Genomic DNA, 26,518 nt, shown 5'->3' with positions numbered 1-26,518 from the left:
AGGACGCTTCTGTGAAGGGGGTGACTGAGAAGATGAAAATATGTACGCTGTATTTTGTGGCTTGGCTCAAAAGGACTATTGTGGCAAAACATATTGGTGTTTCGCAACTTTCTGACTAGTTGCAGGACCTTAGCCAGACCTAGCAGAGTACACGCAGAATCCACATAAGCAACTGGCGACTTGGCTGCAGACAGGACAGACGGAGCAGGAACCAGGAACTTGTAGTTGGGTGTTTATTATATACATTGGTGCCTCGCAAGACGGAAAACTCACTAGACGAAAGGGTTTTCCGTTTTGGAGGTGCTTCGCAAAACGAATCTCCTATGGGCTTGCTTCGCAAGACGAAAATGTATTGCAAGTTCCTGCGGGTTTTTTTTCCCTCCCCCCCCCTTTTCTAAGCCGCTAAGCCGCTTATCAGCTGATCCGATAAGCTGATAAGCCGCTAAAAGCCGCTAATAGCCGCTAATAGCCGCTAATAGCGCTAATCCGCTAATCCATCAATGGGCTTGCTTCGCAAGACGAAAAAACCGCTAGACGAAGAGAATCACAGAACGGATTCTTTTCGCCTTGCGAGGCACCACTGTACAGTGGACTATTTACAGGAACAGAACACATATCTTTAGCTAGCTCTCTCTGACACGACTCACAACTCCTACACTGACATACAGAACTCTGAACCTTTGAACTCTGAACTAACACATTCCAGTTAGTAGGCCATTAATTATCACTCCCTTGAGAGAGCTTAACCAATCAGGGAGTTGTCTCCATGTCTCTGTTATCACCAGGCAGACTTACTCCTTCAGCTTGCCTTCTGGCTGTCTGCCAAACCTTAATTGACTCTGTGTGAGTAACTGCACGTACACAGTTTCCCAACAACTATAACTCAGCAGCGTGGACCAGCTACGAGTGAAAGGTCTTACCTGCCCGTTGCTGTTAGCTGTCTGGAAGTAAGTTCCGTGTGGCAGCTCCACCACCAGCTCTGCCTCATAGGCTCCTTCACCAGAATTCATCGCCGTGGTCTGGAGGAGAAGCACATTCTCTGCCCCAATTAGCAGGGAGCCTTCGTTTCTGAGACACAACCGCATAGCAGGGGTGGGATGCAGGGAGAGAGACAGAGCTAAAGTTATAAGAAATGCCTTTTGCTGTGCATTAGGAAATCACTGTATGAAAAAGAGGGAGCTGCAAGATTCAGGTTATATTTTATTGTCTCAGCTGAGCAATAGTGACAGTTCACCCCGGGTGCCTCCAGGCTGTCACTATCTTGCAGGAGGGATCTTTAGGTTTGCAAAGTTAAAGCAGATTAAACACTCTCTTGGCCTGGTGCAGCAAATCCACCAGAAACAGACACAGAGAGAGAGGCTTTCTGCAGTTAGGAAAGTGATGGGGAAATGGTCTGAGAAGTGTGGGATGATGAGCGAACGATGAGTAGGAAGATGTGCAAACCGCCACGCAAGCAAATCAGGGTGAAGCAAATCATTGTCATATAACCGTCCTGCAGACAAACGAAATTGACTGCTCGCTGGACACAGTCTAACCATTGCACATGCTTTGTGTAAGAGGAGTATGATGAATGCTAAATAAGCAGGAGGTTTGAAGGAGCCCAAAATGAAACACAGTGAATGTAGCAGTAGTTTGTATCACACCATATAAATCTGCCCAGCCCTTCAGATCAGTATCAGAACTCCTATTCTTCCATTTCCCATTAAGGTCAACTAGAGTGGTGGGCACAAGAGACAGGGCCTTCTCAGTGGTGGCCCCATAACTGTAGATCTCTCTTCCAAGGGACATACATTTGGTCCCGTCAGTTCTGTCTTTTAAATGGGCCTTTAAAATAAAACCATGTGCACCATCTTGAGATCCTTGGAAGATAAAGGTAGTATATAAATGTAATAAATAAAATAAATAAAATAATGTCCAGAGCATTTTGCCTTCCCGCTGCCCTGGGTCACTACAGCCTCTCACATACCACACTTCTATAATTAAAAGGACTGGGATTCCAGATTCAAGGGAGATCTGAACCCTGAACTTTCTCATTTTGGACGACAGCCCCAGGTTAGATCACCAGGACTAGCACTCTTGAGACTCAAGAAGAGACAGCTGTTGGTGCTTACGTGTGAGCGGAGAGTCGGAGGTCTGGGATGCAGATGTTGTCTTCTCCACAATCCACAATGATACGGGTCTGTGGGATGTAACAAACAGGCAGAGCTTTGACTGAGTGATGAACAATCCCAACCTGGAGCCTCAGCACTTTTCCTGCTCTTTACCGCTAAATCAGAACAAAGAGCAGTCCATGGAAAATCTGAAACATGGTTTGTTCCAATTCAGCATTAAAGAGTGGGTTTTACTGGGGAAAACAGGGCTCAGATACAGAGCCTTAAAGCGCCTAGAAAACATGGGGCAGGAAGGAAGTGTGGAAGAGCCCTGATGTGGGTTGGGAGTGATGTGTTCAAGCTCAACATAAAAGATTGCAGAAGGATCCCATTGCCCTGTAGTGCAGATGGGAAATCAACATGGTTATCTGTCATTCAGATACAGTGGTACCTCGGGTTACATACGCTTCAGGTTACATACACTTCAGGTTACAGACTCCGCTAACCCAGAAATGGTGCTTCAGGTTAAGAACTTTGCTTCAGGATGAGAACAGAAATCGTGCAGCAGTGGCGCAGTGGCAGCAGGAGGCCCCATTAGCTAAAGTGGTGCTTCAGGTTAAGAACAGTTTCAGGTTAAGTACAGACCTCCGGAACAAATTAAGTACTTAACCCGAGGTACCACTGTAAACAATTCGATCTCTCTATAATTGTCTAACAGCATTAACCGTTGAGAGTGCTTAGGGGGGATGGAATCCAGAAAATATAAATGTCAGTGCTTATATCCACACCCCCACCTCCCCTGGTTCTGGCTATCATGCTTTCAAAGCTCGGACTCAAGTCTTCAGCATTGTGAGGGAGAGTACTCCCTGAGTATGCGCAAAGGGCAATTCCTTACAATTTCATACACACAACCAGGCTCATATTCCTGGGATCAGGAAGCTTGTTTTCTGGCTCAGAGGATGCGATTCAAATTTAAGCATTTTAGCACTTGACTAAGTGACAATTTTGTTTATGTATTTGGGGCAGCTGCGTATTGCAGAGGGTTGGACTAGATGATCCTCAGGGTGCCTTCCATCGCTGCGATTCTGCAATTCTGTTTGCTAGCTTATTTCAGCTTCAATAGGCTCCCGGGGTGGCTTAAAATTACAAAAAAAAGCAAAGGAAGGAAATCAAAATACCAGAACACAAAAGAAACACAGAAGCAGTCAGCGGCTTTAAAACAGTGGAATCAAAGTCATACAATGCCAAAGCTTTGAGGCTGGTGAGGCATCTCACCTGATCCTGGACCATTGTTTGGCCAGACAGCACAGGCTTCATCTCCCCGTCTGCAGATGCCGATGCCAAACTGAAGTTGAAACTCACGACAATGGGACTCAGTTTGTCCTTGAAATCGCCCTCCTCCTGTGGGAGGCAGAGAAGTGGCTCAGAGATTCCCCCTAAGGCTAGCTCATCTTTTCACTTCAATTGTTCAAAGCGCAACAGCTCGGCATTAGATAAAGGTAAGACTCCTCTCCTGGTATGCCCCACAGAGAAACTTACGGTCCTCAAATAAAAACATCTCGAAGGTCCCAGGCCACAGAGAAGTTAGGCTGGCCTCAACTAGAGCCAGGGCTTTTTCAGCTGTGGCTCCGATCTGGTGGAACGCTCTGTCACAAGAGACCAGGGCCCTGCGGGACTTGACACCTTTCCACAGGGCCTGCAAGACAGAGCTGTTCCACCAGGCCTTTGGCCAGGGCACAGCCTGACTCCCTCTCTCGGCAATCTTTGCGGAGCTCTGGCCCAATGGTTGCCAGTGGCTTGATTTGAATTAATTTTATAATGAATGATTTTAGAGTGTTGTTTGTGCTGTACTTTTGTACTGTTTTATTGTTGTTAGCCGCCCTGAGCCCGGCTTCGGCTGGGGAGGGCGGGATATAAATAAAATTTATTATTATTATTATTTATTATCATTAACAGGGATAACATCTCTGCAGTTTGCCCAGATGCAGAAACGGAGCTCGCTGGAACTACTGCGTGTCATGCCGCACGACTATCGAAACGGCAAGGCACCTGCCAGAATTAAAAGGTGGAAACGCCAGTGGCCACACCTGGAACATAGCTGTCAACTGTCCCTTATTTGGCGGGAAACTCCCTTATCCCAGCGCCGTGTCCCACTGCTGTCCCTTATTGATGATGTCCCTTAAATTTCCCGGGTTTCATGCTTGCCCAGCTTGGGAGGGAAGCAGTGGCTCAGGGTCCTCCGCCGAGAGAGAGAGCATGCGCACGAGCTGCCGCGTCTCCGTCTCTCCTTTTTCCCTCTCAGGGGCGTGTCGTGAGGAGACGGGTGGCAGCGGGCGGGCAGGCAGCCCCTCTCTTGCGAGACTTCCGCCGCGCTGCCAGGGGAAGCCGGAGGCGGCAGCAGCAGTGGCGGCTGAGGAGGCGGCCTGAGGGAGGAGGAAGAGGAGGAGATGGGGAGGGACGCAGAAGGGCGGCGCTTCAGCGGCGCTGCCGCAACCATCTCATGCCGGGCTTGCAGGTGGCATGGGCGAGAGTCTCTCTCCCTCCCCCTCTCTCGGGCGGGGAAGGGCCAATGGAACTCCTCGCACCAGGACGACAGCAGCCCCGACGTGCTGCTTAGCATCCCCTGCAACCAGTGCAGCATCTTAATGTAGTGATTTCCCCCGATGCATCGCTTTCATAACTCTTTCATAACTGCAAAAGCAGCATGGCTCCATCAGTGCTGGATTTATGTATAAGCTAAGCAAAATCCCTTATTTTGGCTGCTGATCCCTTATTTTCGAGGCTGCTGGTCCCTTATTTTCAAATCTGTAAGTTGATCGCTATGACCTGGAATGCCATCCCTACCTAGGGTCTGTGAGATGCTTTGAATATGCAGGCATACACTCAACGATAGCATGCATGATGCCCTCCTTCGTGGGTGTGTTGGAAGAAAACACACTTGGGATTTTTTATTTTAAAAATTGGATGTTTTAAAAATTTCTCTCCAACGTTCACCTAGAAGTTGTGGGGCTGGTTCCGGCAACATCTGAAGCAACAAAAAACCAACATAAAACAGCCGTCTCTCTCACGCTTTGTGTGTGTGGTGCCAAGATGTCTTTCGAACGGCAGTTTCACATGGGTCTGGTTTCCTTTTAGCTGAGGACACACCGTGAAGTCTACCTTTAGATAAGAGACAACTGACTCAAGGTGGCTGGTCTTGCTGCTTTGAAAGGGCAGCAAATGGCTAGTTGTTTGAGTTCTTAGGGTTGCATTTTTCCTGCCAGGAAGAGGCACTTCTGCAATTTGCAGCAAAAATTACTTGGTCAGCCTTAAGGCCCTTTCATGCTTACCCAGAAAATCCAGATTTTCAGAGTTTGGTTGTAATCTGTGGGTTTGCTTTGACTTCAGCAGGGTAGCACACATTTGCAGCAAAGCACCCTGAGCTGGCCCTGGTCTTTGCAATATTTATTTACACCATGGAGGCAAATACATTCACATTATACCTTTAAAGCACTCTTTGAAACTTATTTCCCACCGCAAAAAATTCTTGGCACCGTAGTTTGCCTCTCAGGGAGTTACAACCCCAGCAACCCTTAACAAACCACAGTTCCCAGAATTCTTTGAGGTAGGGTGGATGTGCTTTGAATGTATAGCGTGCAGCCTCCTTCGATAGGCACCACAGCCACTTACCCTACGTCAGATCCCAGCAAAGCAATTGCTTGGACCCCAGCAACTCACCCAGACGGCTGCTAGCCCAGCTGAAGCCACTGCTCTCTCCCCTCCAACTGGCTGTCTCAATTTCAAACTGCAGAACTACGTCATATTCTTACACGCCACCATGCCAAGGGTATTGCCCATCTGAAGGCAGCCCTGTTTAGGGAAGTTTTTAATATTTAATGCTGTACTGTTTTTAACACACGATTGGGAGCCGCCCAGAGTGGCTGGGGAAACTCAGCCAGATGGGCAGGGTATAAATAAGAAATTATTATCATCATCATCATTATTATTATTATTATTATTATTATTATTCATCTCACCTAATGCATCCTACTGGTGAACAGCCTATTAGAAAGCTGCCAGTTTGACAAAGGATGCTTATCCAGCATCAGCACCAGGAACAATGACCTCACTCACACACATTCCATCTCCCAAGTTCCTCCCCTTTTCCCCAGGCATCACTGTAACAGGTGCAAGGATGGAGCTCCAATGATGGGGAGAGATGCTGGGGTTTCTTGAGGAGCCTTGCCGGAAGCAAAGGTGGCAAGAATGCTCAGGAAGGATCTCCTGCCCCCAAAACAAGGAAATAATAATAATAATAATAATAATAATAATAATAATAATAATAATTTATTATTTATACCCCGCCCATCTGGCTGGGCTTCCCCAGCCACTCTGGGTGGCTTCCAAAAAATATATAAATTAAAATACTGTAATACATCAAACATTAAAAGCTTCCCTAAACAGGAAAAGCCAATGAGTGTTCCCGTTTAGTTTCACAAGCCAGATTTGCAAAAAGTGGTAGGTCTGAGATCACCTTGCCATCAGGTCCCAGGGATGCCGGTATAGGTTGTGGCTGATCTCGCAATACAGAGGAGGGGGAGCAATGCACTCTGTATGTCCTCAGAAGCATCTTTCATTATGCTTCCTCTGCATTTCTGGGAGACCTGTTGTGCATTCATGATGATTTGCACGCATGGTGGCATGGGGGCATTTATACGTGACCTCCCTTTCAATACTATTTGCGCCTGCCAAAGTTCCCAATCAGTGCATGCTTCCCTTCCAATTAGCACACGTCCCACAACTTCCTGCTGAAAACCGGTCACTTTTTATACCGCAAATGTTCCAGTTCTTCTTTTGTCCTGCCTTGTTGCGCTATAGGGCAAAGAGCGCCCCTCCAGATGGCAAGAAGGCCGTAACATGGGGGAAGCGTCACAGAACAACGAACAAGAAGAAGAGGAGTTTGGATTTGATATCCCGCTTTATCACTACCCAAAGGAGTCTCAAAGCGGCCAACAATCTCCTTTCCCTCCCCCCCCCCACAACAAACAGTCTGTGAAGTGAGTGGGGCTGAGAGACTTCAGAGAAGTGTTACTAGCCTAAGGTCGCCCAGCAGCTGCATGTGGAGGAGCGGGGAAGCGAACCCAGTTCACCAGATTACGAGTCCACCGCTCTTAACCACTACACTGGCTCTCAGAACAAAGCAGAACGAGGTGAGAGCTGTCCAGTATAAATGTACTACTCCTGTACTACCCCCTGTACACCTCCCAAAATATATGAAGTGCCATGATTTGCCCATGTCTCATACCCGCAGGTAGGCATCAACATCCTGGCAGGTTTTGGGTTTCTCTCTTGACAGTTTCAGCAGGAACGTTTGGCTCGATTGGCTGGTCTGCTGCAGCAAAACCCGTCGCCCGTATTTCTGCTTCATGCGGTCCAGCTGCAGTTCGGCCTTCAGGTCTAGCAGAATGGTGGTGGGGAGGGAATTAGCAGAAAGCAAACACAGCGGGTGGTGATCAAGAGCGAGAAATGGCAACGTTAGGCAGACACGCTTGTTATATTGTTTTAGGTAAAGGGAGCCCTGACCATTAGGTCCAGTCGTGGCCGACTCTGGGGTTGCGGCGCTAATCTCGCTTTATTGGCCGAGGGAGCCGGCGTACAGCTTCCGGGTCATGTGGCCAGCATGACTAAGCCGCTTCTGTCGAACCAGAGCAGTGCACAGAAACGCCGTTTACCTTCCCACTGGAGCGGTACCTATTTATCTACTTGCACTTGTGTGCTTTCGAACTGCTAGGTTGGCAGGAGCAGGGACCGAGCAACGGGAGCTCACCCCATCGCGGGGATTCGAACCGCAACCTTCTGATCGGCAAGTCCTAGGCTCTGTGGTTTAACTCACAGCGCCACCCGCGTCCCGCTATATTGTTTTAGGGGTCTGCTAAAACACCGTTTTTATATTTAAACCATCCTATCTAATTTAGCATTTGCTCTTAAATTTTTGCTGATTTCGTCCGTGTATTGCTGATAATTTCTTACTGTCTCGTGTACACCTTTCAGATCCCTTTTTTTAAAAAATTAAGCAGTTTATAAATCTAAAAATGGAAAATAAAATAAACAAACACAACCCCTGCTAATTTTGCACCCTTAGCAGAGATAGCAAAATAACACCTTTCCGACTCGCTGGACATCAAGAGGTCTGGAGCAAAACACTGTAGGGTTCCATCCACTTCCTAGCACACTGCTACTGGTGGCTGCATACATACCGTAGCCACAGAAGCACGCAGCTGCAGCAATTGAGGAACTGTACTCCTTCATCAGCCAAATTCCTGGACTATGTCCCAACAATAATTTTTACAGACCAGCATGAGTGACTTCCCTCTTAGTGCGATAGTAGACACCTTTACTGCCGATTGTGTGAATGCAGCAGATTTTTATTTTCTCCGGAAATGTCTTGAAGAGGAATGAAAAACCTGGAAATCCTGCCTGACCACTGCCTCCACCTCTGTAAAACCTATCATTCATAAACAGAGGCAAGCCAGCCTCCGACAGAAAGATGACTATTATCTATAAGTTTCGTCCATTCTGCCAATCTCATCCTCCCCAGTACTGCGGCAGCTTGACTACAAGACCTCCACCTCTTCCCACAGTCAAGGCAACACTCACCAACTTTCTGAGGAATCCTCTTTGCTGAAACTTCGGCACATATCTGGATTGTGAAGCTGCATGGAAGAGAAGGAAGGCAAGGAGGACTGTTTCACACATGATGTGGCTGATGAGTGTACAATTGACTGGGAGCCGGCGACCAACTCTGCCTCCCTGAATGATCCTTGTTTGTTTGCAAACGTGTGCTGGCCACACTCTACACTTTTTTCGATGGACCCAGAAATAAGTAATTTGTGATTTCCCCCTCTGCTGGTTTAAACAGGTTCCTCTTACACTATATTTCCTCTCCCCACCCATGCCCAGTTATGTTCTGAACTTTTTCTTTTTAGAGAAGATGGTTATTACTAGTCACCCAGTTGGAGAACAGCCTTTACCAAAGGTGTCGTGGGCTTTGAAGACGCTCGAACTCAGGACGCAAGGGAGAAACGTGCTAAGAGGAAGGCACGCTTGGCAAATCCACACCCTGATCAACTCCCGCCCGGAAACCAATGTCCCCACTGTGGAAGGACGTGTGGATCCAGAACTGGCCTCCACAGTCACTTACGGACTCGTTGTTAAAACCATGTTAAGGAAGACAATCTTACTCGGCTACGAGTGATCGCCAAAGAAGATGATTTTTAAATGAGGGGTAATTTCAATTATCATTTTGTTAAGGTTCCAAGAAGATCCCCGAAACCAATTTCCAAAAACAAACTACATCCTGCAAACAGGAAAACCAACGGCATACCTTGATTGTTTTTAAAATGTCTCGTTGATTTTGAGCACAGACCCTGAATCTCCTAGGCTACAAAAGGATCTAGATTCAATGCCCTTCCCACCCGGCTCACCAGTTGACTTGTACTCCTGCTACCGTACACAATTTCTCCTCTGGGTTCAGCGCACCTGGCAGGACCATCTGGGCTTTGAGAAACAAGACCGGTTGAGCTCTGAGAGGGACCAAAAACAAAAACCTAGTGAACAAGGGTAAGCAGGCAGGAAGTTCCAAGAGTGACAGGAGCGTTTGCTTAGTCAAACAGCACTGGCAAAGTGTTGGTGAGGAATGCACGAGACCTCAGTGCTGCAAAATCTACAGCTTCCAAGGAGCTTAGGACACCTTATCACGTCAAAGCCCAGCCTGCCTTACCCTAACTTGACTTGCATCCTTGTACACAAGAGCCGGTCACCTTGCGGCCTGCTAGATGCCCAGCTTGGTCAAACAGGTGTTCCTGAGAGATGGTGCCATGTATATAGGGCAGCAAGCGAGAATGAGGTGGCTCATTTAAGGGAGAAGGAAACCTTTGGTCAGCTGAGGAGGTGGATTCAGTACGCAACAACAGGGCTGAGGAACCTGTAGCTCTGTGGTGTGCAGTTAGTGTTGGTGCTGACCTTTAAAGCCCTAAAAGGCCTCAGCCCAGTATACCTGAAGGAGCGTCTCCACCTCAATTGTTCAGCCTGGACACTGAGGTCCAGCTCTGAGGGCCTTCTGGCGGTTCCCTCACTGTGAGAAGTGAAGCTACAGGGAACCAGACAGAGGGCCTTCTCAGTGGTGGCGCCTGCCCTGTGGAACGCCCTCCCATCAGATGTCAAGGAAATAAACAACTACAGTGGTACCTCGGGTAAGTACTTAATTCATTCCGGAGGTCTGTTCTTAACCTGAAACTGTTATTAACCTGAAGCACCACTTTAGCTAATGGGGCCTCCTGCTGCCGCAGCGCCGCCGGAACATGATTTGTGTTCTCATCCTGAAGCAAAGTTCTTAACCTGAAGCACTATTTCTGGGTTAGCAGAGTCTGTAACCTGAAGCGTATGTAACCCGAGGCACCACTGTATCTGACTTTTAGAAGACATCTGAAGGCAGCCCTGTTTAGGGAAGTTTTTAATGTTTGATATTTTACCGCTTTATTATTATTAATAATATTCTGTTGGGAGCCTCCCAGCCAGATGGGAGATGTATAAATACATTATTATTATTATTATTATTATTATTATTATTATTAGACTAGGGGGACTAGGCTAGTCCCCTAAATGTTCCCCCGTCACCTCCTTCCCAAAGCCTGGGAAGCTTCTGCCCGACTTAGGAAGGGAGGCGCGATGCTCACACACGCGATGTCGTGATGAGGAGCCGCCGCCCACCAATCGCTGGCACCCCTGGCCCTAAATGTTCCTCTACGAGAAATGTCACTGCTCTAGCCCTCCAGATGTTGGGCTCCATTTCCCAACAGCCTCTGTCAGCATTAGAGTTGCAGTTCAACAGCATCTGATATATGCAACTGAAAATGAGCTAGTGACTGTCACCGACTCCCCTTCTTTCTGCCCACAGGGTAGATAAAATATGGCCACTTCTGCAAATGTCAAGGCATTATTATTATTATTATTATTATTATAATTTATATACTTCCCTACACCTGGGGGTCTTTTAAGGCCATTCACGGAATAAAATCAAGATATAAAAGCACAAAATACCTAATAAAAATAAAAACAGCAACCCAATAACCCCCACACAGACAAAAACACATTTTAAAAGGGCATAGGATGTAAATCGGATTAACCAAAGGCCTGGTTAACAAGGAACTTTTTTGCCTGTGCCTAAAGGTGTACAGTCGTACCTTGGTCTTTGAACAGAATGCGTTCCAGGAGTCTGTTCAACTCCCGGAAACCAAGGCATGGCTTACGATTGGCTGCAGGAGTGTCCTGCAGCCAATCAGAAGCCACAGAAGCTGCGCTGGACATTCAGCTTCAGAAAATTGAAAACCGGAACACTCACTTCCAGGTTTCAATAGTTCAGGAGCTGAATTGTTTGGGAGCCAAGGAGTTTAAGATCCAAGGTACAACTGTATCATGAAGGCGCCAGGCAAACTTCCCTGGGGAGAGCATTCCACAGATGGGGAGCCACTGCAGAGAAGGCCCCGTTCTCGTGTTGCCACCCTCTGAACCTCTCGAGGAGGAGGGCACACGAAGGAGGGCATGGAGTGAATCCTCAGGGTGATGCAGGCCTAAAGATCTTTCTTCTGACAACCATCTTCCCCCACCTCTACCAAACTAGGGGAACGATCGTGGTTCCCTCCTAACCCTTTCAGTGCTGGTTGGCTGAAGAGCTTGAAATGGAAGCACAGGGGTGTTGCTCCAAAAAGCAGGGGCCTAAACTGGGAGGGGTGGGGGAGCATTTATAGGCAACAAGGTCTCCAGGGAAATCTCGTTCCACTGGTCTTGGGGCTCCATCGACCCACCTGTACACAGTCACTTTGCTGGCTCTGAAAGCTCCCACCAGCACATCTGTGAAGGGGAACAAGACAACCAAAAAAAGTTAGCAGTCCACCAATAGCTCAGTTGGTTAGAGCATGGTGCTAATAATGCCAAGGCTGCAGGTTTGATCCTTCTAAGGGTCAGGTGCATATTCCAGCATTGCAGGGGTTGGACTAGATGATCCCCAGGGTCCCTTCCAACTCTACAATTCCATGATTCTACGATTCAGTGTTGCAGCATCTCACCAAGCTGCCTCGGGTTCCCAGTTCTGCTCACTCCACTGATGCGGTTAGGAATTAAGTTCTACAAAACCCAAGCAAATTTTGCACCACCTGCTAATTAAAACAACCCTTGCAAAATCTAGACGTTTTTAATTCAAAAAATAAAACGATTTTCAGCTAATATATGTTATGCTATCCAGATAGGATCACCCAACGAAAGAAGCAAATATAAAAGAGAAGCTTTGTATCATGACAGCGGATTCCATGAACGGCAAGGCAATTAATAAACGCAAATACCGTATTTTTCGCCCTATAGGACACACTTTTCCCCCTCCAAAAATGAAGGGGAAATGTGTGTGCGTCCTATGGGGCGAATGCAGGCTTTCGCTGAAGCCTGGAGAGCGAGAGGGGTCGGTGCGCACCGACCCCTCTCGCTCTCCAGGCTTCAGGAAGCTATCCACAAGCCTTAGGAGCCCGCGGGAGTTCCCGCCGGGGTCCCTAGGCTTGCAGATAGCAGCCTGCACCCTGAAGCCTGGGGCGCGCTGAGCAGCGCGCTCCAGGCTTCGGGCAGATATCCGCAAGCCTGGAGAGCCCCGCGGGAGTTCCTGCCGGGCTCTGGAGGCTTGCGGATAGCAGCCTGTTCTGGGGGCTGGGGTCCGGGGAAGCTCAGGTTTCCCCAGCCCCAGCCCCGCACCTGGGGGGGGGAATAATTTTTTTTCTTTATCCCCCCCCCAAAAAAAACTAGGTGCGCCCTATGGGCCGGTGCGCCCTATAGGGCCAAAAATACGGTAATTATATGCCTCATTTTTTTCTTCTAGGTACAGGACATCTGGCATAGCCTTTTGAAGAGTCAAAATTCTTTCACAAGTTAGGGCTTATCCACACTTTCCAGGTACGGTCCTTGGTTTTAAAGCTCAGTGCCCAAGCCCCCCCCTTTTTTTCTTGCTCTAGACCTTTTATTGTGAAAAGCTGCTCTTTGAAGCTCAATTGGAGCAAATGGAAATCTGCGGGAAACCCAGATTGATGTTTGCTCTGATCTAAATACTAAAGAGAGGGTTTTCGCAGGGAAAGAGCAGGGCAAAGTTCAAGTATGGAAACCCTTATTTAATACAGGCGGCAACCCATTTGCATAGGGGTCCCGTTCCCAGCCCCCACAAACATAAGTGCCGTGCCCCACCCTCATTCCTCCTGCTTCTGGGACCGAAAGGATCTGTGCGCCAGCGATCGCGCGTCCGTTGGACATGCCTAAAATGGCCGTCGCCTGTGCAGGCAGTGCTAAAACCCAGGGGCTGCCTACTTCCGTTGTACGTTACCAGGGTAGCCATTTGCATCAATGTCCACAGCCCCGCGTATGGCGAAGCCAAACCCAGCCGGCCCAGAGAAGGGACTCTCAAGGATCTGGCTTGGCGATGAACTCAAGCCCTCATGGTGCCCTCGGTAGATGTAAACACGGCCACCTCCATCTTGGCCGGCGAAAGGGGCTCCGATGGCTATGTCTGTGGAAGGAAAGAATGGGTTGGAATGTAAACGCGACGGAACCAAATCGATAAGGTGAAGTCACCCATTTGGTCAGAAAAGATGGCGGGGAAACGGAGGGAAGCAGAGGAAAAGCCCATGACGCAGAAACAGGTCAGGCAGAAAAGGCGTCTGTGTGGTGGGGAAGGCAAAGGTCTCCCACACTCCCAGAAAAGGCAGGATTCAAATACCAGAAGGAGGACCTGAGGGTTTTCTGGGTACTCCCACATTTGGCTCTGGGGAGGATGTGAATTCTAACACAGCTCACTGGGTCTCTTTGTCTAACCCTCCTTGAGCATTTTTGCTTGGCTGGAATGCTTCTGAAAACGTTTCTTGCTTGCCTCCATGAGGAATGTGTAAGTGTGAGTAGGAACAAGGTTTTGTATCTATGCCCTTAGTATTTTATTATTATTATTTGTTAAATTTGTACACCACCTTATACCCAACTGGTCTCTGGGCAATTACCATATGTTTCGCTCTATAAGACGCACCAGACCACAAGACGCACCTAGTTTTTGGAGGAGGAAAACAAGAAAAAAAATATTCTGAATCCCAGAAGCCAGAACAGCAAGAGGGATCTGGTTTCTGGGATAGCCACGCGAAGCCTCTTCAGGGCAACGGGATGAAGGCTCCCCCAAGAGCCACGCTCCCTTTAAAGAGCGTGCAGAGCGTGTGTGCGGCTCTTGGGGGCTTTTCCCCCGAGGAGGGAGAAGGGACTGATGGGCTGCCCTTCTCCCTCCTTGGGAAAAAGCCCCCAAGAGCCGCACACACACTCCACGCGGCTCTTTAAAGGGAGCGCTGAGCAGAGCCTCCCGCCTGCATTCGCTCCATAAGACGCACATACATTTCCCCTTACTTTTTAGGAGGGGAAAAGTGCGTCTTATAGAGCAAAAAATACGGTGCCACATAAAATCACAATATCAAAACACAAAATGCGTAATACTGTATCTATGAGTAATACATTTCAGCAACTCTTAAGGAGTTTTTTTTTATAAATCACATTCATTTGCATTCTTCACATTATCTCTCTCTGTCTCTCCCTCTCTCCTATTTTGCTATCCTCCTCCCATCTCCTCCCTCAGCTACTGGGGCCTGCTGAGGGCAAACGTCTTCAACACAAACTTATCATTAACAGAATACAAGTCTGCTGTACAAAGGCAAAATCCACATCCATTGCTCTGCCCACTTTCACCTCTGGCCCTTGTCCTCTGTTGGCACGTGGCCCCTGGAAGGGATTGTGGCCCTCGGGTTAAAACGAAACACTCTCTGCCCATGCTATGGTGAGGAATGGGTTGTGATTGTAAGTGAAACTCTGACTGCCAACCTTGAGCACTCGATTGTGGGGTGAGGGAATGGAGAATAGGAAATTGGGGGTTAAGAGAGGGAGAAAAAGGGGGGTTGGCCTTCCATCCCATCCTTACCAGTGCATCCATCCTGGTCTATGTCGCCCAGGGAAGCAATGGCCATGCCAAAGCGACCGTAGACATCTGTGCCCGTCAGTCTCTGCCAGGGGGTGATGTAAGCAGTGGGGGTCTTCTGCTGCAGGTATAAGTAAACTCTTCCCACTTCATAGAGTTTGCGGTCGGAGTGGCGTTCCATGAAGAGAGGGGCCCCCACCAGGATGTCATCTTTTCTAGTTGAGGGGGGAGAACAGAAAAAGTTCCCTTAGAGCTCTGCTCAAGTCAGACTCCAGCGAGAGGTGCTGCTGCTTCTAGGTCCAGGGTGTCTGCATTATCCGATGTAATCCATTCTTTTAACCAACTCAGACAGGCTGCTTCATAATAGATTTGCAGACCTGCCAGGTTTCTAAGCAGAAGTTGGAGACCATCTGCCATGGATGAACTAGTTGAGATTCCTGCATCACAGGGGGTTGGGCTGGATGACCTTTGGGGGGTCCCTCGCAAGTCTGCAGTTCTAATGATTTTGGAGTTCACCCAAATACACTCACAGGGCTCAGTGACCCAGGCAGTAGGAACCAATTGATAGAATTTCTATGATGCTTTTCATTCAAATGAATCCCAAATCGGCTTGCAAACTATATATAGCAATAGCATAATAGAACATCACAACTGCAGAAGAACTTTATATGGGCTCTTGGGTACCCCATAAGGGAAAAGGATCAGGTTTTTTTACTTATATCAGGGTAAAACCTAAGCGTGTTTCTGCCAAGGCTGCAGGAGCAGCCAATTGACAAGAGATGGCAGCAGACTCCAAAAATGGGGACCTAGATCTCACGGGGAAAGGATTGTCCTTCAATTAACTTTTTTGGGGGGAGTGGGGGTATGCAAGCTTCTAGATTAAAACAGCACTCTTAATCAGAGGGCTCACTGGGGAGGATGCATGCTTCTGAGTTACTCTAAAATTGTGATCAGCAGCAGTTTTACTGTATGACCATTTAAACTGGAGTGAGGGGCGGTTTGGGATAGCCACTCCAGCCCCCCACTCTCGCCTTTGCTTTAGCACATGGTACTTCTACGGGGCCCAGGACTGGTCCCATGAGCCGCCAGATGATGTCTGTTCTAAAGCAACCACATTCCAGTTAAGTATAAATTGGTTTAATTGGCACGGAAATGAAAAATGTATGTGTCTTAATGAAGTTTTAAAATGGGAAATGGCTAAATTCTACGGCTGACTTTGGGCTAACATTTTCCACAGTAAGTTTCTAAAGGACTCTGAGCTGTAACTAGTTAATGATCACCTGTTGATTGTTTCTCTGTGCTGGGAGCAGTGGCATAGCGTGGGGGGTGCAGGGGGGGCCGGCCGCACCGGGCGCAACATCTGGGGGTTAGGGTTAGGGGGCGCAAATCCACGGGTTAGGGGGCGCAAATTACTTGCCTTGCCCTGGGTGCTGACAACCCACGCTACGCCACTGGCTGGGAGTGAACCTTTGATCATCCGATGAAGGTATTGAGTTGCAAATCTCCATTTTGAAGGGAGTTGCCTATTTAGTCTTTCTCAGAACAGGCAGAGAACAAAAGTATGTGATCATGATTCTCCAAAAAGAGTTGCATAGCCTTAGGCGGACTAAGGCAGTCTGGAATTGGGGAGAGAGACACCATTTTGATTTTGGGAGTTACCGGCATCTTTTATTTCTAAGATGCTGACCCTGTTCCAGAGAGCACAAGACATCGTATGGATACAGTGGTACGTCGGGTTAAGAACTTAACTCGTTCTGGAGGTCCGTTCTTAACCTGAAACTGTTCTTAACCTGAGGTAACACTTTAGCTAATGGGGCCTCCTGTTGCCTCCACGCCACCGCCATGCAATTTCTGTTCTTATCCTGAAGCAAAGTTATTAACCCGAGGTACTATTTCTGGGTTAGCGGAGTCTGTAACCTGAAGCATCTGTAACCTGAGGTACCACTGTATTTGGGGTGTATCTTGGATGCTTATGTCATGTTTTTAAAGAGTTATGCAAGCAAAAGTTTTAATAATATTTTTATGGGCCTGGACGATTATTTCTTCCAAAAGGAATCTGTTCTTATGATTCCAATACCTTCAAACTATGCGCTATTAATATCTGGAACAATAATTAATATCCCTCCCAGTGCACTGGGTTGTAATTTAAGCCTAGTGTTACAGTTCGGATCTGAGTGCAAGGGGATGAGGTCTTCAACCTGAAGCCATATTTATAGCAGGGGGAAGATAGATTAAAACTCTGGCTGCACCTAGACGCATGAGAAAGGAAATTCAGGAAAATGTGTTGAAAACCTCATAGTGAGAAATCACATTAGTGAAAAACAGGACTCCACAGCGCCATCTGGTGTCACAGTATTATAACAAATATAAAAAGCTTTTTCTTTACTAATGTTGCTGAGTCCTTAATTTGACCATCCACAGAGCTGTTCCAAATCCAAATCAACTCCCAACTGCAGTGCTAACTCCTGTGGCCTTACCCATCACCATTGATATCTGCAACTGCAACTGTGTGCCCAAAATAGGATGCCACCTGCAAGAGGTAAGAGGGTGAAAAACAATGTGCATCTCCCACTTTTATATTACAACAACAACAATAATAATAATAATAATAATAATAATAATAATAATAATAATAATCCTGGCAGCCAGTAATAGTAAAGGCAACAACACAAAATAGCCAATCCATATATCTTAATAAGCAATACTGAAATGAGAGTGTATTAGAATCAAATAAGTGCAGATAAAAAGCAAATAAAAGCAAGAGGCATCCATTTCAACACACAATTCAATTTAAAAATGACAGATTAAGTACAGTGTGGGAAAATAATCTCAAGAAGCCTTTATAAATAAAAAGGATGGGTTGCTGGCCAGCAGAAGGTCGTCAAGGGCCAGCTGAGCCTCTCTCAGTAGGGAGCTCCCAAGTTTGGGTGCAGCCACTGAGAAGGCCCTGCGTCAGGTTTTATAATACCCCTTTGGCATTATGTCTGGCTGAGAAAAGCATGCCAGGGAAGAGGCAGGAGGGAAGGGAACCATGTTGCTCAAGGCTCTGTTACCTGCTCACTGGGGAGGGACCGCAGAAGAAGGAAGGAACGCTTGAAGGTGAAAATTTGCACCTAGGATGGGGGACAGGGATAAGAGAGTCAGGGAGATTTCAAGGGTTAGTGAATCCCACCATATTTCTCAAGAAGGTGGAGGTAAGAAAGCAACCACCGCCCTCCATTGCTGAGAGTGATCACAGTGTGCTTCACAGGGCAGGGTAAGAATAGCACAGATGGAGCCCCAAATCAGGGTGGCATTGGGGCAGTGGCAAGCAAAGCCTACATGGTTGTGTCATAACTCTTCCCTATGACCCCCAGAACCTGCTTTCAATGCAAAGCAATATGCGAAATAATAACGGCAGCGTGGCACAGGGCTTATTTTTGGCACATTATTAGCACACACCCTGTCCTCTGAAGCTAGGTGCCACTGCTCTCAGCCCTAGAACATACAGTCATACCTCATGTTACGTTTGCTTCAGGTTGCACGCTTTCAGGTTGCGTCCCGCGGCGACCCGGAAGTACCGGAAAGGGTTAGTTCCGGGTTTCGCCGCTCGCGCATGCGCAGACATGCAAAATGACGTCACGCGCATGTGCAGAAGCGGCGAATCACAACCCGTGCATGCGCAGACACACAGACGGGGCTTGCGTTCTTTTCAGGTTGCGAACGGGCCTCCGGAACGGATCCTGATCGCAACCAGAGGTACCACTGTATACTGAAACAACAGTAAAGACAAGGGTGTCTCTGAGCATGCAGGGCTCTTTTTTTTCGGATTAGATGGAGGGCACAACACGAAGCATACAGGCCTGACGCCCCTGGAACCTCTTGTGTCTGGAATTCAGCACAGCCTGTGCACTTCTTTCCAGATGCGCAGAAGAAAAAATGTAGATCTCCTGCACAGGACTCACCGCTCCTTTTGTCAGGCTCTTGTTAGGAACGCCCACAACATACTCTGCAAAGAGAAGAGCCATCTCAGAGGTTGTGAATCACCCAGTAGGCTAAGTTCACAACACTCCAGTCATGAGGTTTGTGCTAAAGTGTCCTGAAGACTGAGCCTGGAGACTCGGGAAGAGCTATCTTAGTCTGGAACACTGTGGCCAAGAAGGGATGGCCCTAGCAACATCACAAAATCTTACTGATAACATTAAAAGGTCCTGTATACAGTGGTGCCTCGCAAGACGAAATTAATTTGTTCCGCGAGTCTTTTCGTCTTGTGATGTTTTTCGTCTTGCGAAGCACGGTCCGTCGCAACTGCGCCTCTTCAAGCGGCTTTAAGAAAAAAGCGAACAAACTCGCAAGACGTTTTCGTCTTGCGAAGCAAGCCCATAGGGAAATTCGTCTTGCGAAGCAGGTCAAAAACCGCAAAACCCTTTCGTCTAGCGAGTTTTTCGTCTTGCGAGGCATTCGTCTTGCAGGGCACCACTGTACCTGAAGAAGCATCTCCACCCCCATCGTCCAGCCCGGACACCGAGATCCAGTGCTGAGGGCCTTCTGGCAGTTCCCTCATTGCGAGAAGTGAGGCTACAGGGAAAACAGGCAGAGGGCCTTCTCGGTAGTGGCGCCCGCCCTGTGGAACGCCCTCCCATCAGATGTCAAAGAGATAAACAACTACCTGACATTCAGAAGACATCTTAAGGCAGCCCTGTTCAGGGAAGTTTTTAATATTTAACGCTGTACTGTTTTTAACACTTGATTGGGAGCCGCCCAGAGCGGCTAGGGAAACTCAGCCAGATGGGCGGGGTATAAATAATAAATTATTATTATTATTATTATTATAAAAGATAAAAGGCCCCTGCCCCACACTGTAGGCAAGGAACAGCAGCAGCTCGTTCTTCTGTTGCTCCGTACAGCAGCCTGGCAAAATACGTTAATTGTATAATTCCCATTTTACAGATGGGAAAGCTGGGGCTGGGAGACACTGATTGGACTAAAGTCACAAAGTCAGCCCATGACTAAGGCTTGAGGACACCCCATAAGGCACTCCCCCAGACAAATAGTTCTGGGTTTAACCCTCACATACCTACAATTCCCAGTGCCCTTAGCAAACTACAGTTCCCAGGATGTTTGGGAAGTGTTGTCTACTGAAGTTCTCACCCTGGGCCAGCAGAGGGATACTGTAGATAGTTATGCAAATAAGGGATCGAAAGTGACGTTCAGTGACTGGGTAGTTTTAGAAAATTGTTACAGTTACGTTGTACTGGAGCTGTATATAAGCAGGCTGACTGAACACTTCAGTTCAGTTCTGTTCTGGCCTGTGAATAAACAAGAGCTGTTTGAAGAATCGCTGTGTCGTCTGATATGTTCACCCACAACTTAACAGGAGGGAGGGCAGGAAACTGTGCTTTAAATGTGTTTTAAATGTATACTGTCTGCAGTATGCAGCTGCAATTCAAATGCCTAGCAATAAGAGCCAGTCGTTTATGTTGAGCAAAGTTAAGCTTAACCAAGCCGCAAAGCCAGGGGTACCTACTGTACCCCTGTTGACCCTAGAGCTGAGCCAAAATTTCTGAAAAGAGTTAAAGGGGGGCAGTTCTGCTGACTGCCCTCCAATTATTTCCCCTATTATGTAAATGGCAGCTCTCAGGTTTTCCCCACAATACCCTAAACAATGCTAGGATGTTGAGCAGGGGTCCTCAAACTTTTTCAGCAGGGGCCTGGTCCACTGTGCCTCAGACCTTGTGAGGGGCCGGACTATATTTTTTTGGGGGGGATGAACGAGGGACAACGAGTGGCGTGCAAAAGGGCTCCAAAGAGGGACTGCTTTAAATGGCAGACGCTTGAGAGGGGCGCTCAGCCAACTGCGGCTCCTGTGTCTTGCGAGCGGCAGGGGCTGGTGGCGGCGGAGGTACGATGAGTGGCACGTGAAAGGGCTCTGGAGAGGGGCTGGCACCAACAAAGCCCTGCCCCCTTCCTCCTCTAGGCAGGGCAGGGAGAAGCCAGGAGGAGGGAGGGAGGAGGTGCCGCTGCCGCTGTGTGAGGAGGGAGGGAGAGAGAGGGGAAGAACGCATGTGCTGGCGATCCACGTGTTGGCAATTCCCGGACAGTCCAGGGGCCGGATTTAGAAGGCAATTGGGCCTGATCTGGCCCGCAGACCTTAGTTTGCCAACCCATGATGTTGAGGATGCCAACATACAATTGCCACTTTCAGAAGCTAGGGTGGCTGGAGAGAATTAGGAGGGGGAAAGGAAGTAGCCTTGCCACTGCTAATGGTGACCCCCCACCTCCAAGGAACTACTCCCCCTGAGAATATTTGACATAATGGCTTCCTTTCCCTCCCCAATTTTGCCATTCTTTCAAATGATGGGGAATTTCAGGAGATGACTTTTGCTCAGCTCCAGACCCCACCGTACTCCACCCCGAAAAACCACCCCCGGCAAAGACTCATTCCCTTACCTGGCGACTCAGGGTCCTCATTAAACTCCCCAAAAGCCACTGAATACCCTGCGTGGATGGAAGGATGAGAAGATTTAGTCATCTGGCAAAATCTCCAAAGCTAAGAAGGGCTCGCTGTGCTCCTACCCATGAGCAGCAGAAGTAGAACCAAGTATGAAAAGTATGTATTAATATAGTATGTGTTAATATATGCAGTCTGTGTGATGGCCTGGGAATCCGATTCAGAGGGTGAACCGGAGGAATCCCAGCCTGCACAGGAGTCCCTGCCTCCAGGGCCGGCTGAGCTGGGTCAGGGCCTTGGATCTGAAGCGCCTGCACCTGTGCTGGATCCTCAGGAGCAGGCACCAGGTGAATCTACTCTGGCTCCGGAGGTGGTTGAGGACTCAGTGCCTACAGGTGAGCCTTCCCCGGGGCCCAGTAACCCTTCGGCCTCTCCTGAACTGCAGAGGCTCAGGGCAGAGAGGCAGAGGGAACTGGTTTCTCCCAGGAGGAGTGCTCGCCTTAAGGCCAGGAGAGGCGGGTCTCCTGGGGGCCGGGGCCGCCCCTGGCCTCAGAGAAGATAAAGGCCAGTCAGCCCGGTCCCAGGTTGCGGGAGCAACGTTGTTGAAGAGCTGTTTCGGCCAGCACCCAGTCTGGTTCCCCCAGAGTTCCTGTCCTTGCCCGGCTCCTCGCTGTGGACCCTGCTTCGCCCGTGGAGGACTCTCTGACTCTCGACTCAGGCCCTGGACCTCACCCCACGGTAACCTCCCGCCCCTGGACCAGCACAGTCTGCTTAGTTTGCATGACTGACATAGTTTAGATTTCTTTCCCCCCTTGGATAGAAAGTTCATCTGGAAGCCCTGCCTTAGAGGCTCATCTGTAGACAATTCCTTCCCCAAGGGCTAGTTCTGGACCAAAGGGCCAAGCCAGAATGGGGAGGGCAATGGCGAGAGGAGATGAAGCACAACCAGTGCAGCATCTTCACACCAGGCTTTGTTTTGTTTTTAACTTGATTGAGTTATATTCCCATCCCTTCCCAAAATGTGTTTTCTGTCCCATCTGGATGACCTTTCCCCCAAACCACTTGGAACAGGGTCAGTCAGTGGGGAAGAAGGGGTGCTGCTGGCAGCCAGTATGCTTGGGTAGCATTTATGAGCTGCAGTCCTGGAAAAAGGAACAGTTGTTAAGTATGATTGTTTAATGTACATTGAAATGCAAAATAAATATAGAATGTGCCTGTATTAGATACTGCGAAACAAAACTGGAAAATTAAATTGAAGCTGAAGAACAGCCAAACAGGTTAATCATTAGTGGGGATCAATCATGGGACTGTATCTCCCCGGGATCAGTCACATGAAAGAGATCCTATATATGCTAATCTGCAGGCATCCATCTTGGGTAGAGTGAGTAATTTGTTCTAAGCTACTGAAAAGAATGGACGTGTTAACCTCTGACCTCCAGTAAAGAGCCTCGGGCCACTGGAGGCTGTTTGGGGAAGAGACAGAGCTTTAATTTTTAGCTCAGGGTGCAAGCTATATGCAATCTAAGATATTATGCCTTACATTAGGACAAGTATAAAAAACTATGCATCTACTTGGAAGTAGCTTTATTTGTTTCAACTTGTTTTGGAGTTAAGTTCTGTATGTAAAGCTTTTGAACCCTGTTTTTGGACTGGTTAATTTTTATTTCAAATGAGAGTCATATTTTTTTTCCATCCAACGGCTTCCATGTGTGCAGTATTCATAACCTCGATAACAGTAGCATCAAAAGGGGGAAGGTACAGGCATTCTCCCCCTTGCTGAGGCCTTAGAACAGTATTTGTCAACTTTGAGATAAAATCCAAAGAAAGAGATGGGCAGGAGATGTATGGGGCAGGGGAAGAGGGAGAGGTCCCTCTGGGTCTCACCCACTTTTGGTGTGCAGCCCACAAAAGATTTCTCCCCAAGAGGATGTGGCTTTGGGGGGTAAAAGGCTTCCTTGCATTCTTTCCTTAGTCTATTCCCAAACTCCTTTTAACTCCTCTCATAAGCTCTGCCTCTCCCTCAGCTCCTCCAGCGTTTGCAGATGAAAATGCATGTCTCCTTACCTCGATATTCATCGTAGTATATGGCGGTGAAAGCTGTGAGTTTCAGCTCATTCAGTGACCACAAAAGGGTATGTTTGGGAGGAGCATTTGCTAGGACTGTAGACAAATTGGATGAATAGATCAGCCCTGGAAGAGGAGCAAGGCAGAGGCATTAGTCCCTCGGCAAAGCTGGGACCACCTACATGAGGCAGCAGAGGCAGCAGAACGGACAATTTGTGCTCTTGTTCCCACAGGGTAGAGGTAAAGGGACCCCTGACCATTAGGTCCAGTCATGACCGACTCTGGGGTTGTAGCGCTCATCTCGCTTTATTGGCTGAGGGAGCCGGCTGGGTTGGCAGGAGCAGGGACTGAGCAACGGGAGCTCATCCCGTCGGGGGGATTTGAACCACCCGACCTTCTGATCGGCAAGTCCTAGGCTCTGTGGTTTAACCCACAGCGCCACCCGCATCCCCTCATTTGTTCCCACAAACCAGGTGCTAAAAAGGACAGCGGTCAACTGAACAGGGTCTGCCGCACCCTGCTGAATAGTAGGGAATGCAGACTAGCAAGCAAAGGCTAAATATGGATTTCTCACACTCTCCAATAAGAAGTGCCTGCTGGGTAGGGCAAGTGGCACATCTAGTCTGGCATCCTGTTTTTTCAGAGGTCAACCAGGGGTCCCCAAGGGAAACCCGTAAGTGGGACCTGGTGCAACAACACTCTCCCCTCCTGCCGTTTCCAGAAACTGGTATTCAGAAGCTTGCTGCCTCTGACAGTGGAGGAAGGACATATCTATACAATTAGGAAAGGACTCAGGAGCTTTGTTAAATATGTGATTATGGCGGCGAGACTTTTATATGCACAAGGATGGAAGGACTCTTCGTTACCAACTAGGGAGGAATGGTTGTTAAAATTAGTGGACTTAGCCGAGATGGCGAAACCGACCTGCCTAATCAGAGAGAAGTCATTGCTAGCATTTACTGAAGATAGGAAACCTCTCATAGACGTTTCGCATGAAAAAGAAAATGAACTAATGACATTTGGGTTTGAGGATTGAAGATAATGTTGGTTTATAGAAAGTGGGTGGCGCAGTGGGTTAAACCACAGAGCCTAGGACTTGCCGATCAGAAGGCTGGCGATTCGAATCCCTGTGATAGGGTGAGCTCCTGTTGCTCGGTCCCTGTTCCTGCCAACCTAGCAGTTTGAAAGCACGTCAAAGTGCAAGTAGATAAATAGGTACCGCTCCAGTGGGAAGGTAAATGGCGTTTCCGTGCACTGCTCTAGTTTGCCAGAAGCGGCTTAGTCATGCTGGCCACATGACCCGGAAGCTGTACGCCGGCTCCCTCGGCCAATAAAGCGAGATGAGCGCCGCAACCCCAGAGTCGGCCACGACTGTACCTAATGGTCAGGGGTCCCTTTACCTTTACCTATGTTGGAGTGACTGAGTTGAATAACATTCATATGTAGCGAACAGATGAAGAATTGGAAGTTTTGTATTTTCCCTTCCTTCCTTCCTTCCTTCCTTCCTTCCTTCCTTCCTTCCTTCCTTCCTTCCTTCCTTCCTTCCTTCCTTCCTCTCTCTTCTCTTCTCCCCTTTATCCCTTCTCTATTGCTCTATCCCCTTTCTTTGCTTTCTTTTTGCTTTCTTTTTATTTAAACGTTTTGATAAAAGTATAACAGATGATAATCTTTCTATTCCTTTCCACAAACTCTAAGAAAATTTATTTAAAAAGAGAAAGAACATATCCACCAGGGATTGTAGCTACTAATGGCCTTAACTGGCCTCCCAATATTCCCGGAGCTCTCGGCCTACAGCAGTGGCAGGGAGCCTGTGGCACTACAGATGCTTCTGGATTCGAACTCCCATCAACCTCCAGCCAACATGGCCAAGGGTCAGGGAAGATGGGAGGTGTAGTCCAACAACATCTGGAGAGTCCTTTGTCTGCTGCAGGGAAGGGAAGGGAATGAAAGCACTTACCTCCAAAGTAATATCCACCAGGAGCCCCAAGTAAAAGTCTCCCAGACTGTGGGGAGAAGAGAGGAGGTCAGAGTCACAAAATGACAGCCACACAAGACTAGAAGAGACCAGAGGGTGGCACGCCAGCTCCACACACACTTCTACAAAACCAGGGAAGCAAACATCTGCCTCTATACGCCATGCAGAAAAAAGTTTTTTGCTTTGCTCTGCACACCCAAGGACGACTTCTGTGTGACACCGAAGCTTGCGGCCAGCATTTTGGCAGCTGACTGCTTTACACAAAAAGGCACAGCCTAGATATGTGTTGAACAAACCACCTATTTGCAACTCAGAAGACATCAGCAATTACCCGCTAACCTAAAACAATAGGCACAGCCTCTTTACAGCTGGTTTCCCCCCACTAAGCTATGTTGGCAGTTCCAGTGATAACTAAGGGCCTGTTCACACCATACATTTAAAGCACTATGGTACCACTTTAAAGTGAGAGCTGGACCATAAAGAAGGCTGATCACCGAAGAATGGATGCTTTTGAATTATGGTGCTGGAGGAGACTCTCAAGAGTCCCATGGACTGAAAGAAGATCAAACCTATCCATTCTGAAGGAAATCAGCCCTGAGTGCTCACTGGAAGGACAGATCCTGAAGCTGAGGCTCCAATACTTTGGCCACCTCATGAGAAGAGAAGACTCCCTGGAAAAGACCCTGATGTTGGGAAAGATGGAGGGCACAAGGAGAAGGGGACAACAGAGGGCGAGATGGTTGGGCAGTGTTCTCAAAGCTACCAGTATGAGTTTGACCAAACTGCGGGAGGCAGTGGAAGACAGGCGTGCCTGGCGTGCTCTGGTCCATGGGGTCACGAAGAGTCGGACATGACTAAACGACTAAACAACAACAACCACTTTAAAGAGTCATGGCTTCCCCCGAATAATTCTGGGACTTGGTATTTGTTAAGGGTGCTGGGAGTTT

At 48.2% G+C, this 26,518-nt stretch overlaps 1 protein-coding gene and 1 long non-coding RNA gene across 2 annotated transcripts in view; one reads left to right on the top strand and one right to left on the bottom strand.

The window, feature by feature from the left end:
- LOC310690988 overlaps positions 1-26,518 on the top strand; it is a 162,132-nt gene that overhangs the window by 17,447 nt on the left and 118,167 nt on the right. The gene's annotated exons all lie outside the window — the stretch shown is intronic.
- ITGA2B (integrin subunit alpha 2b) overlaps positions 1-26,518 on the bottom strand; it is a 48,854-nt gene that overhangs the window by 15,728 nt on the left and 6,608 nt on the right. The window contains 15 exon segments of the mRNA XM_083470509.1: positions 921-1,068; positions 2,112-2,179; positions 3,366-3,491; positions 7,375-7,526; positions 8,727-8,782; positions 9,554-9,652; positions 11,933-11,978; positions 13,483-13,665; positions 15,106-15,317; positions 17,580-17,632; positions 18,156-18,215; positions 19,047-19,090; positions 21,532-21,579; positions 23,597-23,722; positions 25,554-25,599. Of these exon segments, the coding sequence (XP_083326635.1) occupies positions 921-1,068; positions 2,112-2,179; positions 3,366-3,491; positions 7,375-7,526; positions 8,727-8,782; positions 9,554-9,652; positions 11,933-11,978; positions 13,483-13,665; positions 15,106-15,317; positions 17,580-17,632; positions 18,156-18,215; positions 19,047-19,090; positions 21,532-21,579; positions 23,597-23,722; positions 25,554-25,599 (1,467 nt within the window).

The sequence above is a fragment of the Podarcis liolepis genome (genome assembly GCF_965112155.1).
Source record: "Podarcis liolepis genome assembly, chromosome: 13".
Lineage (NCBI taxonomy): Eukaryota > Metazoa > Chordata > Lepidosauria > Squamata > Lacertidae > Podarcis > Podarcis liolepis.
This window is presented reverse-complemented; position numbering and strand designations above follow the sequence as displayed.